Source organism: Drosophila montana, unplaced genomic scaffold, assembly GCF_035044405.1.
Source record: "Drosophila montana isolate Dmon_TW-CO22-7 unplaced genomic scaffold, ASM3504440v1 contig_3640_1, whole genome shotgun sequence".
Taxonomy (NCBI): domain Eukaryota; kingdom Metazoa; phylum Arthropoda; class Insecta; order Diptera; family Drosophilidae; genus Drosophila; species Drosophila montana.
Genome location: NW_026998525.1, coordinates 283,245 through 302,033, shown reverse-complemented (window position 1 = coordinate 302,033; position 18,789 = coordinate 283,245). Strand labels below are relative to the sequence as shown.

General features: G+C 40.0%; 2 protein-coding genes across 6 annotated transcripts; both read right to left on the bottom strand.

Annotated features, from left to right (window-relative positions):
* On the bottom strand, window positions 1-11,607 carry Oatp26F (Organic anion transporting polypeptide 26F). 5 transcript variants are annotated; one of them, XM_064692765.1, is made up of 7 exons: window positions 11,251-11,607; window positions 5,749-6,047; window positions 5,503-5,683; window positions 3,034-3,136; window positions 698-1,609; window positions 444-632; window positions 1-383 (listed from the first exon to the last, which is right to left on the bottom strand). In XM_064692765.1, exons 1-7 carry the CDS (start codon window positions 11,528-11,530, stop codon window positions 263-265), a joined length of 2,085 nt encoding a protein of 694 aa, XP_064548835.1. In that variant the 5' UTR covers window positions 11,531-11,607; the 3' UTR covers window positions 1-262. The 5 variants fall into 5 exon arrangements, with proteins under 5 accessions (XP_064548835.1, XP_064548832.1, XP_064548833.1 ...); XM_064692762.1 differs by having other exon boundaries at window positions 1-632; XM_064692763.1 differs by having other exon boundaries at window positions 1-632; window positions 5,503-5,680.
* Window positions 11,608-12,962: 1,355 nt separating this feature from the next.
* On the bottom strand, window positions 12,963-13,841 carry TpnC25D (Troponin C at 25D). Its single transcript, XM_064692824.1, has 3 exons — window positions 13,680-13,841; window positions 13,182-13,599; window positions 12,963-13,101 (listed from the first exon to the last, which is right to left on the bottom strand). The coding sequence occupies exons 1-3, from the start codon at window positions 13,680-13,682 to the stop codon at window positions 13,073-13,075; spliced, it is 450 nt and encodes a 149-aa protein (XP_064548894.1). The 5' UTR covers window positions 13,683-13,841; the 3' UTR covers window positions 12,963-13,072.
* Between the last annotated feature and the right edge of the window lie 4,948 nt (window positions 13,842-18,789).

The window sequence follows — 18,789 nt, the reverse complement described above, 5'->3', positions numbered from 1 at the left end:
AAGATGCGTGTTATACAATAATTACTTATGCTATACTTATTGATTAAAATAGACAGCTTACGAATGTTAATGAGACCAGCTTGGACTATTGGTAGACAATCTTAACGGCTGAAAAAAAGTTAAAATTTGATTTCTAAGCGAATCAATGCGCATATTAAATACATATGTATTTTAAATAGATTAATGGGCATTCGAATTTAAATGGCAGTGGCAGTCAACAGTTAGTTGAATTCAGTTCCTGATTCCGTTTTGATAGTTGGGCCTAAATTTCGGCATCCTTTTTAGCATTCGCAGATTCGCCGGGCGGCACATAGAACCACCAGGCGCCCAGAAAGAACAATACGGAGCAGAGTTTGCCAATGAGGGCCAGCAGCCACATGTAGCTGCGCAAGAAGAACAAATTAAATGGAATGTTAATTAATTGCAAATGGTTCAAAACTAACCGACTTATGTAGAAATTATCGTAGACCAGACACGCGCCGCCTGCAGGCGCATCGCAGGATTCATGCCACAGGACGCAGGATTCGTCAATCAGAGCGCCAAAGATTAGGGGTGCGGGTATGGTGCCCAGCAAGCGCACCTTGATCCACTGCAGGCCCAAGGCAAAGGAACGCTGCTCATCCTGCACGCATCTACAACGGAAAGTCAAGCTAAGATTAAGGATTGGCCAGGAGGAGGAGCAGCTGCAGCAGCTTACCTGAGCGTGGCAGACAGTGCTGGCATTGTGGCCAGAAAGGTGAACAGCATTAGGACGAAGCAGAGCGCCACGAAGTAGGGCAGATTCTGGCACTTGGACTCGCACATGACATTCGTGGCCTCGGGCAGCAACGCCCCGGGATGCTCGGCATCCCAGCGCCCAATGCAGCTGCAGTTGCTGTAGTTCTTCAAGGTGTCCAGCTGCTGCTCGTTGCCGCAGCCCGCAAAGCAGGGGCTGTAGTACATGACGCCATCGGCGCCACAAATGGGATCATAATTGCTCCGGCTGCAGCCGCAGTTGGCATTGCAGGACGCCTCCAGCGTTAAGGCGCCCACCTGCCCCGGCTCGTAGGCTGTGGTCACGCCCGCGAACTGTGCATTGGGACACGTGATCAGGAAGCAGCTGGTGAAGAAGGTGGCCAGCAGCGTGGTCAAGAGGCACATTTTGATGATGCCGCCGCAGGCCAGGTTCCACTTCTTCACCAGGTAGCCGCCCAGAAAGGTGCCGCCGCCGCCGGCGGGCACCGTGATGAGACCCATCACCAGGGCCGAGATCACGGGCGAGATGCCAAACTGATTCTCGATCTGTTTGGGCAGGAAGGCGGCAAAGCCCGCTATCACCAGCCCCTCCGTCGCGCCAGCCAGGTTGAGGAAGAAGAACGTGGGATTCCGGAACAGGGTCAGCACGGCGTGCGGCAGCTCGCCGAGACGCCGCCGATGCTCCGATTCCGGTTCGGCCGCCTTTTTGGTGTGCGCCTCCGAAATCTTGGCCAGCTGCAGCTGCTCGGCACCCGGCAGGGATTTCGGATAGCCAAAGATCGGGATGGCTATGAGCACGCACACCAAGGCGGCGAACACGAAGCCAATCCACCAGGCGCCGATCCACACTTTGCTGTCGCTCGTCAGGCTCAGGCTGTGGCAAAAGGAAAAATTTTTTAATTAAATTTAATCTTTTAATAAATTGCCAAATTTGAATTTGTATGTTTTAGATATTCTTTTTAAAGTTTAATTACTTTTTAGTAAGAGTTTCATTATTTATTAATGTAATTGTAATATTTAGATTGTAATAACTGTTATACATATGAACTGTTATATTTATTATTATTTCTCTCTTGAAATTATTCGACACTCTTCACAACTCTTTAAAATCCCATTTTGAAATGCGGCTAGAAAAAGCGCGTAAAATAATTTTAAAAAAAAAACGCTGTTAATTTTTGTTTGATAATATTTCAGTCAACGATTTCTTGCACTAAAATTCTTTAGCTTAAATTGGGCATTTTAAACATTTTTTTAAATTCTTTTCTTTCTATTTTTGACACACACAAATGTTTAAATTAAAACAAAATTGTTTTTCATTTTTGTTTTTAATAAACCACGAATTTCGAGCCAGCTAAAAAAAGATTTCTATAATAAATATACATCAAATCCGAGTTTCAATTTCGAAAAAGGCCTTTTAAAATTAGGATTTTTGCCAGGGCTGCAAGATTAAAAAGTTGCATTTGGTTCTTGGTAAGAACCAAGTTCCTGCCTTTGGTTCGATTCATGAACTTGTTCATCCACAATCATGAACCAAAGACAATAAAAATTTTTTAATTTAGATCAAAACATATTTGTCGAAGTTATGCTTAAGTTATGCCGGATCGTAGAAAAAAAAAAAAATGGAAAGTGCTGGTTCAAATCGGTTCATTATTGACAAGTTCAACCTTGAATCAGAGCTGAGAATTAAATATGGCTTAAGCTGAAAATCTTTTAGTTACACACCGCAAAGCTGTTTGTTATCTATATTCCACGTATTCAAATAAATCGTAATGTCGTTAATTTACATTTATCAGCCAGGTAAAGGTGAGAACTCCCTTTGTGGCAGGCATAAACAACCATTTTATTTCTCTGCTCCCTGTTTTTCATGTTGTTGTTGTCGTGTTTTCACATAATTTAGTGGCGCGACGAGATTCGGCGGAGGGCAGCTCCCAGGCTCCGTATGACTTATGGCATATCACCTTGACAATAAGCCGTGGTGTGGCTTAGCCGGGAATGCAATGCGGCAATCCGGCGGGACGGTGCTCCGTCCGTGAATCAAACGAAAATTCGCACCTTATTTGCTCGTTGTCAGCACGAAATGTTGTTTTATTAGTCTCCGGAGATACTTACGCTCCGGCGTGCCCGCTGCTGCTTGTGGCATTTGCCACGCTGCCCCGTTTCCCCGTTGCCCGGGCAACGAATAAAACCCGTGAAGCGCCACGCGGAGCGCCATTAAAGCCATTTTTGCAGCACGCGATTAATAACAATCAACACGGACTTATCAGATGCTTAAGCGCTCCACGGAGCTCTTACACTTACTCGGCCGCGTCCACGGCAACGAAATCCGTATAAATGAGCAGCAATTGACCGCCCAGTACGTAGCCCACGGCCGGTCCAATTATGGCCATCGTATAGTAAATACCTGTCAACATAAAAAAGATGTCGATTACCAATCGAACAGATTTAATTTAAAATAATAATACTTATATTGATAATTGATCTACAATGCGCGAATCAAAATATGTTTGCATAAAAGCAAAGATGGAGTCGGGGATTTTCGGCACGCCGAACATTAAATACCCTTGTAAACATATATATATACATGCATATATGGCCTACACTATTGCAGATATGTTTAGAGAATAGTGAAGCTCGCAATTGCGAAGTTTTGTCAAGATATCTTGAAGATAAAGAAAGTTATTCCATCTCTCAAACATTCTTCTCATTCTACTCTCTCATTCTACTCATTTCTTACCGATTATACCTATAAAGCATTATATAAAAATACTATTCTGATGTTGATAACAAAAATAAATAATAAAATCATCATAAAATCAAATTAAAGAAGAAACTAAGAATAAATAGGATTTAATATGCAGAGATATATGAGAATATTAAAGCTCGCAAATGCTGATTAAAAATGAAAATATATTGGTAAAGAGAATATTTTGCCATATGAAGAAACTATTTTGCGACGGATTGTTCCTATGGCATATGATATAGTGCTCCGATATTGATGAGATTTTGCATATATATACAAAAAGCATAGTCAAGATATTTTGATAAACGGAAAAGTTTTCCATACAAGAAACTACTCTATGACTCTAGGACAGCCATGTTATATAGTGGTCCGATGTTGATGAGACTTTGAATATATATATGGGGAGCATAGTAAAACCTGATCAAGATAACTTGATAAACATAAGAAACTACTTTTCGACCGATCGTTCCTATGACAGCTTTATTTTATAGTCGTCCGATGTTGCTAGAAATTAATTAAATTCTATTGACAATAACTTGATCGATTTAAATTTCTAAATTAAATTAAATACTTTGAGCTGAATTATTTTGTCAGACTGCAACATAAAAGGCTGCCTTCTGCCACAAAATGTTGCGCCTTAGTTGGGAGGCTGCCCCGTGCCACAAAATGTTGCCTGTTTTTGCCAATAAGTCGATGCGTGTTTTATCATTTGGCTGCATCTTAATTTGCATGACAATACGCAAAGGACAAAGTCAAAGCGGCAAGTGGCAGGATTGAGGGGCAGGGGGCAAGATTGTGGGGGCACGACGAGGGCAACTGCCAATTTAATAACTTGTGCGAATGTGTTTGCACATTATCCGCTTTTGGCTGCGAGCAACAAATAAATAAAGAAAAACGAGAAGGAAGGGCTATCTTCGGCACGCCGAAGATTTAATACCCTTGCAGACCCAACCTTTGCATAATGCTCATACTGCTTCGCCCGTATCTAAGACAGCACAGGGAAAATAGTAAATGCCGAGTATGGTTAAGATATCTTGAAAAACAAAAAACTTTTCCATACAACAACTTAATTTTCGACCGATCGTTCCTATGGCAGCTATATGATATAGTGGTCCGATCTTAATAGGATTTCGCATATATATGAGCAGCATAGTAAAACTAATATGAGCCGAATTTGATCAAGATATTTTTAGAAACAAAAAAGTTTTTCATACAATAACGTACTTTTTGACCGATCGTTCCTATGGCAGCTATATGATATAGTGGTCCGATCTTAATAGGATTTTGCATATATAGAAGCAGCATAGTAAAACTAATATGTGCCGAATTTGATCAAGATATCTTTATAAACAAAAAAGTTGTTCATACAATAACGTACTTTTTGACCGATCGTTCCTATGGCAGCTATATGATATATCGACTCGGCTGTTGATGCTGATCAAGAATATATGTATATACTTTACGGGGTCGGAGATGTCTTCTTCTATGCGTTACACATTTCACGACAAAATCATAAGACCCTCTGCAAGGGTATAAAAAAGAGAACAAAAATAGACAAAATTTCCAGAAAAGCGAATTTCAATTGTTTCAAAGCGGCAGACGACGTAGCTGGACGGGTTTGATAATTCCGGGTCCGGGTCCGGGTCCGGGTCGAGGATGGGGCGCGCACGATAAACTTAACTAAGAGGCAATAAATTTTAGCTGCCGTCGCTCGTGCTTAGCGTGTCCTGGCGCGCGCGCCTCAGTTGACATGAGTCCTGGCATCAGGTCCTGAGTCAGCTTTAAAATTGGGTCAACAGGCGGGGCGGGGCGGGAGTGGACGCAGCTGCGCCTGGCATGGATATGGACCCGGGGTGCACGTTGGTAAATAGTATTCCGTTCGCTTTGTAGCCCGGCAAATAAAAATAAATATGTCTGTAATAGATCCTTTGATATGCCCGCAAGGACCCGGCGTTTGCTTAGTTTCGCAGACAGACAGACAGAAAAGTTAGCCCCAATGTCTTATCGATGAGACAGCTCGAACTTGCCCAAGTAAACAGACGACATCTTTGTGGATACGTTCTCATCCAGATAGGTGACGCCCAGCGTGAAGAGCGGCGCGGCGCCGGCGCCATGCAAAAGTTGCGCCCCAAAGAACAGCCAAACCGTCCAAGTCAAACTCTCGCCCAGCTCCTGCTCCTGCTCCTGCTCCAGCGCCTCACAGCCCTGCTGCAAAAGGGAATGATGCATTTAGTGCTAGTTGGCCAACTGGTATAAACCTCCCGTTTTCGCACCGTCGTCTGGTTCGCCCGCTCGCAGACGTTCGCCTCGGCTATGGTCGCCCTATAGCTGCCGACCAGGAAGTGCGGCAGCGCGAAGATCAGCGAGCCCAGCCCCATCAGCAGCAGTCCAATCGCAATGAAGCACGGCTTGGATGCGCCCCTCCTGCCGCCGTAGTACGTCACGGGCACCAGGCACACAAAGGAGGCCAGATCGTAGCCGCTGGCCACGAGACCCGTCTGGCGGGAACGCAAGCCGAAACGCCGCTCGATCGTCGAAATGTTCACATTCACAAATCCATTCACGATTAGGCCTGCAAGCAATATGTATAAAATTAAAACAGATTTTAATAAAATTTAATCAAGACTGCAAACCGAATTTGAGCCCAGTTCTAACCTGGAATTTCAATTTATTTTAACTGCAATATGTCTAAAGAAAAAAAACATAAAATTATTTTGGCTAAAAATATAATAAATCAAATTTGAGAGAGTTCCTTTCCCAATATCTTTATTAGGCCATTTTTGAGAGTTGCTTATTTGGGATATACATATATCTTATTGTGCACGAAATTACATATTTAGCTAAAAAATAGTTTTAACTTTTTTTTTTAATATAATAGGCAAATGTTAACATAAAATTGAATTATTTGGTTAGCATTTTGAAAATTTTGAACATATTAAATTATAAAAAATAAATAATAAGCAGATGTTTTTGTTTTGCAGCCCAGTTTGAATTAATAAAAGAAAATTATTTAAACAAAATTGGCTCAGTTCAAAATAGCCAATAAATTTGTTGAACTTCTCAATTTTACAAGTAACAAAATACAAAATTTTGTTTATTCGTGAAAACTCAATTAAATAATTCGATTTCTACGAAACTCCTTAACTTATCTAATAAACAGGTAACTTTTTATGAATTTTGCGAATAATTTTACTTTGCTTTTAAATCATTTCATTTTTATTTAGAAGAGATTTTATTGTTTATTAATATTATTTAATAATGTTCTACGATTTTTCGCTATATGCATAAAAAATGTACAGCCAATTTTGTACTTGTTCGTGTAAAGGTGTACATATGTACATATATGAAATTGGGATCAATGTTTAGCTACGCGTTACAAATATTATGTCAAAATACTATCAGTGCACCGTGAACTGATAAACTGTGACTAATTCCGGATTGTATTTGGTCCCAGCAGAGCTTAGCCTGGCTCAGGACAGGATTCAACCCCCTGACCAAAACGCCCAAATACTACTAAGGACATCATCCCTCAAAGCGGATGTCATAAAAAAAGAAATGAAGACCAGCCAAGATGATTTTATGACTTTGGTGGCAAATTCGAATTGTCGGCTACATCAACAGATTGCAGTACAAAATGTGAGGGGGGTGGGTAATAAATTAAATATCTGTACGACAAATTGATTTTACTCATAAATAAAAAAAAATATATATATATATATAATATTTGTGAGGTGCTGGGCCCATTGTGTTGCTTAGAATACGACTTGGCAGCAACAAATTCAATTTATTTTCCAATAATCGACCTGCTGGATAAATGTCCTTTTAGTCACACGTTGGACACAAACGGACGCCAGAGCTGGGGACCTGCCCGCCCCCCCGCTGAGTGTGAAAAACGGACGGGGTGGGGGTGGCGGGGGCGGGGTCGGTAGGTCGGGGGGTCGGGGCTTAAATGTCTCAAGCACTCATAAGTCATTTACCCCTGAAAACTGCAATAATATGGATCAATTTCCCGTATGAGTAAAGCGGCTGCGAGAAACTCCGGCAAAATGGAGACGGGCAGCGACTTGGCGGGAAGTCAAGTGAAGTGTTGGCGGCTTTGTTGCATACGTGACAATCTGACGATTTGTTTGCGGACATCGATTGGCTTTTCAAAAATCTCAAGCCGATTGCGAAAGGAGTGAAAAGCGATGGAAGTTCTCGCTTCAATTAGCAGGTTGTCTTTAAATTAATTGAATTAAGAGCAAGTTTTAAAAAGGATTTTGCAGCGAAACCGAAAGCCCTTTATTTTTTATAATCTAACTATAGACCATATTTAATATATCTTATAAACAAGTAAGTATAAAGTGTAAAGAATTCCATTTTATGAAATGGTTTGTCCCCATTATTTATCTAGACTTTAAATTTAATGGATTTTGAATAAATATTTTCAACACAAAAATTGTGAGGTGAACAAATGTTTTTTATTTCAAAACCGGAAACATTCGAAAATTTGAATATTAAATATATCTTATATTTAAAATACTCTAAGGTGGAATCTCTTTTTGTGAAATGGTTTATCCCCCAATATTAATCTGATCCAAAATACGCTGGGTACACCCATTAAAAATGGCTAAAAAGGGGTATAATGGTTTTTTTTTAAATGTATGTAACAGGCAGAGAAAAGCAATCCCGATCCCATTATGTTTATATATTCTTGATCAGTATCAATAACCAAGTCGATCTAAAAATGTTCGTCTGTCCGTCCGCTTGTCCGTCCGCCTGTCTGCCTGTCTGTCTGTCCGTCCGCCTGTCTGTCTGTTTGCCTGTCTGAGTGTCCGTCCGCCCATCCGTATGTATAAACGCGTCGATCGCAGAACCTAGGAGCCATAGAGCTGAAATTTCTAACGTATGCCCACCGATAACTTATTCAATTTAAAAACAATCGATCAAATCTATATGGAAATCCGGGTTTTTAAAGCAAATCTCTTTAGTGTTAAAGGCTAAAGTCCCCAAAATTTATATGCAGATTCTCGAATAGCAACGGACCTCTCTCCCTGTCTAGAGCGAGCCAGGAGAAGGTTCAGGTTATCCCCTAGTCCGGCACTTCCGACTAAAGCCCTCTTACTTGTTTTCATTTAAAATAGACATCATTCCAGCCTAAAGACTGTCCAATGTATATTCCTAGATAAAACTAAATTGATCAATTTATTTAATTTTTGAAGCCCTGTAAAATGGTTTATTATTTGCTTTGCAAACGAAACAAATCAAATGTTAAAATTTGATGTAGAACAGCAAGTTAAAAGCTAGAGAAAAGCCGTTGGAAAAGAAGCGATGCTGCAATCCCAAATTGTTGCGGATGATTTATGTTAATGCCATGTCAACTGATTAATATTTTTGGTCACGTGCCGCCATTCATAACCGAAATGCAATGGACACAACAACACGCCCGGAGAGGAAGTAGAAGGGGAAAAAGAAGAGAGATTTATCGCAGCACGCGACCTGGCAAACACTTCGAAGCTGGCGGCTGGAGCCCGGAGGCCGGAGGCGTTCAGGCTTGTCATCGCTTTGACACCAGAGGCCGGATGAGGGGCGGCGCGGGCGGTAGGGAGGGGGTGGTTGAATCCAAGTCGGAAATGCGCTCACGTAGCGCAATGTGCAACAGATGCCAAACAGAGGGAGTCCATGCATATAATCTGGCCGGTTTGTTTATGGCACGACCAAGACATAAATACGCCCATTGCCGTTGTCGAGGGCAACCGGACGCGGCACGGCTAATCCCTGGAACACGGCCTAATCCGTGCAGCAATTGCCTGAATTTTAATTAACCACATGAATACGGAACATGGAGGCGCTGCCGTTGTCCTGGCTACCAACTAAGTTGAGTACCCGCCCCGATTTGCGCTGCTCCCGATTTGTGCCTATAACAACACACACACAAACACAAGCACACACATACATACAGGCAGGGCACACACACACACACAGACATGCAGGGAGCTCAGCTTGCAGCGTTGGGTTTGGCTTCTCCTTTTCAAACTATGCAGAACGACAGTTTTTTGAGGTTAATGCATCCTCGGGCTAAGAAAAAGGATGAAAAAAAAAAAACAAGTACCGTCTGTTGACTGCTTTGGGCTGATATTAATTATTAACTCGCTTCCCATTCAGAAAGATGCCACCTACCAGGCGCTTATCTGTTGCACACAGCCTTCGGGCTGGGAGCGGAGTTGCAGCCAAAGCCGCAAAATTGCCCGGCGATGCTAATGAAGCGTTCCACTTGCCCCCCAGTCTCTCTCCCACACAGACTTAATTCAGGTTGCCACCAAGTTTATTTAAGATCTCCGGCTTGGTCGCCAGTGTTGCATAAATCGCAATTAGTGTGCATCAATTGCCGTGCCTTAAAAATGAACTCTAACTAACGCAAAACGGCGAATAACTGAATTCATTTTAGGTTTGTTAGGTAAATTCAGGTTTGTATGTCAAATATTTCCATTTACATTCATTTCAGCAACATTTCAACAAAAGTCAATTTATCACAAAATATGTTTCAAATACAACAGCTGCTAATTAACTGTAAGTTAATAAAAGTCTTGAGACGTTAGCTACTCTGTATTAGTTCGAAAAAGAACCACATTTAGATTTCTTAAGCATTTTGAAAACCTGAAATATTATATTTTTGGGTTAAACAATATGGAAAGTGCTAGATTATTAAGCCATTAACTATAAATATACCTATCTGATTTCTATATATCGGAAGAAGAAGAAGAATGAATTGAATAAATAACTTTTGTATCCTTAGCTTCAGGTCAGAAAAGCTGGAAACAGTGAAAACTCGCGACGGCAATTTACATAAAAGATTCGCAACAAAATTTGAAGCAAAATGTTTGCTACTTTAAAAAAAATCAAACCAAAACTACATTAAAATATTTAAAGAAAATTGTTAAGCCCGTGGAAGATTAAATTAATTTTTAATTAAATTAAATTCATTTTTATTTTAATTTTGATTTTTTTTAACTTGAATATGGGCATATCTATGCTTATCTAAGAATAATAAAATATATTATTTTATTAATTTAATTTATTTTCTATGATCAAATAGCTTTCAGGAAGTTCAAAACTTTCTAACACCTCTATCAAAGTTGTTATTTTATGAATCAGTTTTTAAATGTGCATTTCGAAAAAGAATTTAATATGATTTCTCGACTTAATCGGAAAATTCCATCCATGTATAACAGATGTAAAAGCTACTATAATAAAGAATCCCAATGTTTGCTTCAATTATGATATGGAATATAACATTAAATTACTAAACTGCAGCATATTACCAGGTGCAAAAGGTGTGTATTTACAGATCTGAAGCTAATTTGTATTTTATTTACTCAACAAAGTAAACCAATATGGTTAACCCAGATTAGATAACTGCATCAGATAGTCGTTAGATAAGATGGGAAAGTCAAACAATTGAATCATTTGCACTAGAAAACTGATTTTCTTTTTTGTTTTTAGATGCACTTTTATATTATTATTTTTTATATTATATTTATTATTATTTTATTTTTTTTTACGATTTTAGCTGCAACTTTGTGGATTAAAATAACTTTATCTTATCTTATTAAATATAACTTAAGCTTCGCTTTTACTCATATGCCCGAAAGAGCTGTATTCAAGAGCAATGCATGTGGGCGGATCAGCGAGACAATGAGACAATGTTAAATGAATTAAGCACGGCTCACAATCAAAATTTGTGTGTGCCGATAGATACCCTCTACCCCCTACCCCACCTCACCACCAACACTTACCCTGCAATGCGCCGCCCCAGCAGAGCCAGAAGAGCGCCCACTTGGCGGTGCAGAAGCGCTGCAGCCACTGCGGCTGGAAGCGAAGCCAGCCAAAGCGTTGCTCCTCCAGAGCTGCGGCATCCGTGCCGCTGCCCGTTGCGCTGCCAACGCGGCTGGAACGGGCGCTATTGTTGTTGTTCATGCTGCCGTTGCCATTGCTGTGCTTTGGCGCACTCGTCTCCAATGTGGCAACGGTTGACACATTATTGCACTCCCCAACAACAGCCTGTGATGTGGACATTTTCGAATTGAACTTGGTTTTTTAATTTGGTTTGAATATTTCACTCGCACTCGCGACTGTTGCGATCCGCACCGAACGAAGCGCCAACTGCAACTGAACGCACAGATTTGAATTGCGCCAAGCCAGAGCTCAGCCTCAGCCTCAGCCTCTGCGACGTTTCCTGATGCTCGCCGCTTAACAGCGCTCAGGACTTAACATGAACATTAACAGCGCTCTGTTAGCTTGCAAAAGCAACCCCAAGCAAATACCAACACACACACATACATACATATACACTCACATCTCTTGGCGTAAACAAACTCGGGACTTTATGAATGAAATTTTATGCCTTTTACCCACACACTGCCTCCCACCGCATGCACCCCCCCCCCCCCCTCCCCCTGCCTGACATGTGTTTCGCATATCAACAGTTGTCAAGATATTTAATTTGATTCTAATTTAAAAATATCTTAATGTGCTCGCTTGCAGCGAATTATATTTAAAGAGCACTTAAATAATGTAAAAATAAATTATTATTCCTCTCTTTATGACAAAATAATGAAAGCTATTATTTTACTTGATTGCATCTGAACAACAATTAGCTTTAGTTATGGTGTTTATTTAATTGTTGTGACATTTTAATTATTCCCAAACAAACTTTTGATAAAATTAAGAGAAATATGCTCTTTGAGTAAAAAATTAACTGATTCTTTCTAAGGCACAACATTTATCTATCGTTATCTTAATTTTCAACGGGCAGAAGCGCTTTTAATCTCACTGTTCATAACCTGTTCACAAAGTAAAACGAGCATATTCGTTTTGTGCAAAGTCTGTCATCATTAATTCTGTCTGTCGTATAAATTCACTTATTTTCGACTGTTTTAGGTTGAGAGAGTTTCCACTTGAAAGACTTAGAATTTATTTATTTATTTATTTTTTTGTTTTATTATATCTATATTATTAGAATTTTTAAACACGCCCACCTTAACGGATTCTTATGGTCTCTCTCAAAGCTCAAAACGAAAATAAGACTCTTCCATATGAAAAATAATAATAGTATAGAATAAATATATCTACAAGGCAAACCAAATATATAAGGTCCACGCCCACTTCCACCTATTCAAAAAAAAAAAAGTATTCATGAATAGTCACAGTTATAAAATCACCGTATAAAAGTAACAATTTAACAGTTACTAATTCTCTATCCACTCGCTCTCAGCTGTGAACAGAGTATTGCGCAGTCGGTAGCAAAAATGAGAGTGCGTATCATTAAGTATATATATGTGTATACATGTATATTTATATATGTATGCTTGTTAAACAAATACATTGCTAACGTTACATTTTTGCAGTTGGAACTTAACTACAGGATAAACTTTTATGGCAATGTTAAAGTTCACGCTTGATTTCGTTTCACTTTCACGCACAGACAAAGCCCCAGAATAACTAAAGCTTTTGACTAAAATCTTTAGTTAATTTATTTAGAAATAATGAAAAACTTGTATCAGGAAAAATAAATAAAAAGGACATTTCATTGTCTTTAAGAGTCGCCGCCAATGAGAATCAATCGCCCGTCATCATTTCCATGAACTCTGCCAAAAGAGAAAGACGCGAAAAGATTTAAATATAGAGATTAGCTAATCGGATCGAATGGATTATGTGATTGACATACCGTCAAAATCGACGGTGCCGGAGCCGTCGGTATCGATTTCGGCAATGATGCCGTCCAGATCGCTGGAGGACAGCTTGTCGTCCAACGCGGCCAGGATCTCCTTGAGCGTGGATGTCGTTATGTAACCGTTGCCCTCGCGATCGTACAGGCGGAACGCCTCCTTCAGCTCCTTTTGTATGGCCTCGGCGTCCTCCTCTTCGAGAAAGTGGGCAGCAATGCTGCAGAAGCCATCGAAATTCACCTTGCCCGTATCCTCGGGATCGTTCTCATCGATCAGATCCTGCAGCTCGCTCTCCTCGAACATCTGGCCCATGCTGTTCAGTATGGTCTTCAGCCGCAGCGTCTCGATAAAGCCCGACTTCTGGGTGTCGAACATCTGGAATGCCCTGCGCATAATTTCCATTTTCTCATCGTCTTCCTAAATCGTACATATCGTTTAAATATATATGGAAGACACCTCTGCACTATGATATAATACCCGATGGCAGCAATGCGTACCATTTTATATTGCCGCCGGTTTGCTTTGCTGTTCCGATTATGAATGCGGGGTATTCCGAATCCGAATGCGAATGCGAGTGCGAGTGCTTTGGTTTTGGTTTTGGTTTTGGTTTGGGCAACTGCCTTTGTACGAGCTGCTGCGTTGGAACGCGAACGTGCACTAATCCGATCGTCTGGCCAAGATCATTATTTATAAACAACAAAAATTTCAGCTAAGTGACTACGTCACACGCACGCAGCCCCGGCCCCGCCCCGGCCCCGCCCCGGCCCCGCCCCGGCCCCGCCCACTTTGGCCGCCCATCCTTCAGAATGGGTTATTGTTGTTTTGGCTATGGCCGCAACGCCTTATTAAAAATGACCAAATATAACCGAAGCGCTCTCATCACACACACATGCATATGATTATTGGAATGTGCGCCCAAACGGAAGCGGAGGAGGAGGCGGGGGCGGGGGCGGAGACTGCCCAGACACACAGATCAAAGTGGTGCACGGCCAGGTCGGTCAGACTAAGGTCGGATGCCACCACAAAAAAAAAAAACCACGACGTCATTCTTCAACTCTCTTCCACGTCTCCGGACAAAATGATTCAATCATCAGCCGAAGTGCCAAATGGCACACATTCACCCACTCTCCCCCCCCCATCCCCCCTCCACTCAGCCTCAGTCACTAAAAATCGGCTATAAACGTCCTCACAATCAGTCACAAAATCAGCGCAAATTTCTCACGGTAATTGTATTTTTAGTACTTTATAGCAATTTTTTCCATATGATCATGCGAGTGGGCCAGATGTCGATGTCGATGGCGATGGCGATGGCGCTGGCGCTGCCGATCCCGATGCTCTTTCTAGCTGTTATAGTTGAGGAGCACCAGAAAAAATTCACCTCTCCGGGCGCGTAAATTGTTTTCTGCGGAAAAAACAAACAACTAAGCGCGCTCTGGTCGGGTATGTCCGACCAAGAGATGCCCTAAATGCAGCTGCAAGCTGGCCTTACACACATTTTAGCTATCTCAGCTATACACACACACACACACACACACATGCACTCACAGCTGCGCCTGCTTCTTCTTTCTCCAGCCCCAAACTGTAGGCAATGCTTTCTTGAAATAACTTCGGTGCGTATAGTCCGATCTTTACGAAATTTACAGGGCTTAGATATGACAGCCAACTCTCTTCTATTATCGACTCTTTTCTATTATCAATTTTTGGGGGAATGGGGAAAGCTGCCCAAAAACTAAACATAATATTGAGAATCTGTGTTCACTATAAATTAATCTAAGTATCATGCTATATCTAGCTCTTACAACTCTCGAGTTATGCTTTAAATATTCAAGTTTTATTATCAATATTAACCAATTCTAAAGAAGAAGATTTTTGCACCTATTCGAAAAATATAAATCGAAGTCTTTTCAATAAATACAAGAATATATATTGCCAAATTTCAGTCTATAGCTTTGTTAGTTTCCCAGATCATGAGATGCATACAGACAGACTATCTATATATTTTATATCTGTGTGTTACATACATTGGCACAAGCACATCATACCCCTTTTGGTACATTTTCAATGGGCTCAGGGTATAAAAAATGTTGATGTGGTTTTAGATTTTTGCGTTAAAATAAACAAACAGGCATTTCAGGCTGGCAAATGGACATCAGAAATTGTTGGACGTGCACCAAGCCAGTGGACAGGTCGTGCGGGGCGGGGCGGGGGGCGCGGCGGGGCGGAGCGGGGCATGGTGTTGCAGCGGCCTTAACGCCCCTGCGCCTGTGTGGGTGTGTGTGTGTGTGTGTGTGCGTGTATGTTGTGTATAACCTTCTGACGAATTGGTTCGTTTTGTGTGCGGCATTTTTGGCAATAGCCAAAGGCAATTTGATTTTTATTATTTATGACAAAACGTGAAGCACTTTGGAAAGCACTTGTCTGTACATGCGCGCGCGTGTGTGTGTGCGTGTGTGAGTGTGTGTGTGTGCGTGTGTGTGTGTGCGTGTTTGTGTGGTTCGGCAATGAGTGCACTTATACATGCACACACACACACATACGCGTGTGTGTACCTGGCAGATACTTTGCTCGATTGTTTGTTTTTTTTTTTGAGTATTTCGGTTGGAATATTATCGTATAAATAGCACATACATTCACATATGTCGTAAGTTTTAATTTAGTTGCTGACAGTTGGTGGCTAAATTTACGGTTAATTAACCAAAATAAATTGTATAATCCAGAAGCGTTGCGAGCCTTTGAAAATGAAATCCCCAACATTTCGTACAGTCGACCCGTCAATCTTTTCTCTAAGTAATGCATAAGCTATAAATAATTTTTGTTTAATTTCAGTTGAGTTGCGCCAAAGGTATTCGAAAAGTGAAATATTTTTTTATTTGTTTATGCTATGCGCGCAACTACATGCCAAATTTGGTGATCTCTAGCTCTCAAAAGCATCGAGATGTGCTTAGAAAATATGGGCCAGGAAATCGATATTTATCGAAAAAAAGAAGGGGAACAAACAAGTGGGTAGACTTCAAAATTGTACTATGAACCTAACCATGAACTGAACAAGCTCCACATAAAACAGACGATCCTAAGCACGAACCAGAAATGACTCAGACTCTAACCCAACCATATTTTGTGGCTGCCAACTTTGAGTGGGGATCAAATTTAGTTTTTGAAAGAATATCAACTTAACAGGAAATAATGAAGATATATATATAGCTTTGCTATCACTTTTTGTTATACTGAATTGGGGGAAATTAGCCAATTCATGAACCGCTCATGAACCTATGACAATTGTTTTTTGTATGTTATGCGGCCAAGGTTATTGCTCATTCAAAAATCCCAGACACTAACTCATTCAAATATTGCTAGGTATATTCAAATATCTTTGATTAATTCCCTATTCATACACTTTTAAGTAACTCTACCGGGGTGAACAAATGCACGACTAATTTCTTGTCTTGTGTATAAATGAAGAAACAAATAACTTCCCATTAAATTTCCCTAAATACATTATCAAATCGACAGTTAACTTAGTTTACACAGCTTAAGCTCCCTAAATAATACCTTATTTGCACACAAATATCCCAAGCTTTAAAAATTTCCTCAATATTTGATGAACGGCAAATGGAAATTTGGGAAAAAGCCGTGAATGCTGCAGTCCAAAATTATTGCGAATGATTTATGTTAATGCCATGTCGTGATTAATATTGTCGGTCACGTGCCGCCATTCATTACCGAACACACCCACACACATACATTTTCAAGGTGTTTTTATTTTATTATGAATCTTTTTGCCTTTTATTAAAAAAAAAAAAAGATTAAAATTGGAACAGAAGTGAGAGTGGGCGGATCAGCGAGACAGAGCTATTAAATGAATTAAATGAAAATTTGTGTGTCTGCAGATTAACCACAATTGCCATGCGGGCCTCCGCTGGAATTGATGCCAGTCGTGGATGTCCTGACATGTGGACATCCTCCAGTTAAACTTGTTTTTTAATTTGATAAATTCACTGGCACTCGCGACTGTTGCGATCCGCACCGAACGAAGCCCCAACTGCAACTGAACGCACAGATTAGAATTGCGCCAAGCCAGAGCTCAGCCTCAGCCTCAGCCTCTGCGACGTTTCCTGATGCTCGCCGCTTAACAGCGCTCAGGACTTAACATGAACATTAACAGCGCTCTGTTAGCTGGCAAAAGCAACCCCAAGCAAATACCAACACAAACACACACACACATACACATACATATACACTCACATCTCTTGGCGTAAATAAACTCGGGACTTTATGAATGAAATTTTATGCCGTTTACCCACACACTGCCTCCCACCGCATGCACCCCCCCCCCCCCCCTTCCTGACATGTGGTTCGCATATCAACAGTTGTCAAGATATTTAATTTGATTCTAATTTAAAAATATCTTAATGTGTTCTTGAGCAGCAAATAACATTTAAGGAGCTCTTAAAGAATTTGCAAATAATTTATTTGAATAAAATTTTTTCAAGCAAAAAAATGCAGTCATTATTCAAACAAATCATCTTAACAAAAGTGTGCTTCACATGTTAAGACTCTTTTCAAGCTTAACACGAATTATTTTGGATTAGATTTACGAAATTAAATTAACGGGTCTAGTAGATTTTCTAAGCTATATCACCCTCTAAACTTCCTTTGGAAAGGAAACTGCGCTCCTTTGCGGCATACTCAAAGCAAGGCACAGCTTTTCGTCTGGATATAAGAAAATGGATCGCCTGGAAGATACGTATACGACATATGTAAGTAGTAAGCAATCTTAGGCTATCGCTTAAAACCTTATACAGGCAATGAAAGGAAGAAACACTTTAAAATTTAATACACCAAATTTTACATCCGAAATAAAACAACAAATCTTACATTTACACTTGACTTCATTATAACTTTTAAAAGTTTATTCAGTAATTTTTTAGTAGTTTCTCTTGGTTTACTAAATATGAGCTTAAATTATAAAAATATGTGTGTCGTCTACAAATAGTTAGCCAATCTCTTTTGTGAAAATAAATGTATATTCATTTTCAGAATGGTCTATTTTGGACATCTGCTTACGTTCTTAAGAAATCAATGTAATTATTGGAAACTAAAAAAAAAACAAACAAAAAATTTATTTACAGTGCCTGAAAGCGAGTCGAGTTCTCAGCGCACCACAAAAAATTATTACAATTTGTAAATTAAGTACAAACAAAATGTTTGGATCATTGAAAGAAAAAAAAAATAATTCAATTAAACAATAAACTGATCAAAACAAAAACAAAAAGCGCAACATTAACAACAAAAATTATAAGAAAAAAAACTAAGAAAAATAATATGTAGTTTAATGCGTAAATAGTTAAAATTGGGCTGCGGCATCTAAAACAATTATCAATTATTTACAAGATCTTTTCATATACGATACTAAGTATGAATATTTATTCAGTATTTCATTTTTTATTTTCTAGAATTGGCAGCTCGAAAAGTTGTATTCTTTTTTTTTGGCATTTGCAACAGGCTGCGCTTAAACTGGATATTCTTTAGATTATGCTTAACAAAGAAAAGAAAGAATAAAGCATATATGCGTTTAGTTATTGAAAAATGTTTGCCTTTTGTTGGGGT

Excerpts from the sequence above, each read along its gene's own strand:
- Oatp26F (XM_064692762.1), bottom strand. The coding sequence starts at position 11,530 with ATGTCCACATCACAGGCTGTTGTTGGGGAGTGCAATAATGTGTCAACC. Across the intron at positions 6,048-11,250 it reads CTGGGGCGGCGCATTGCAGG|GCCTAATCGTGAATGGATTT; the intron begins GTAAGTGTTGGT and ends TATTGCTTGCAG. Across the intron at positions 633-697 it reads GCACTGTCTGCCACGCTCAG|ATGCGTGCAGGATGAGCAGC; the intron begins GTAAGCTGCTGC and ends TTTCCGTTGTAG.
- TpnC25D (XM_064692824.1), bottom strand. Across the intron at positions 13,102-13,181 it reads CGGCACCGTCGATTTTGACG|AGTTCATGGAAATGATGACG; the intron begins GTATGTCAATCA and ends CTCTTTTGGCAG.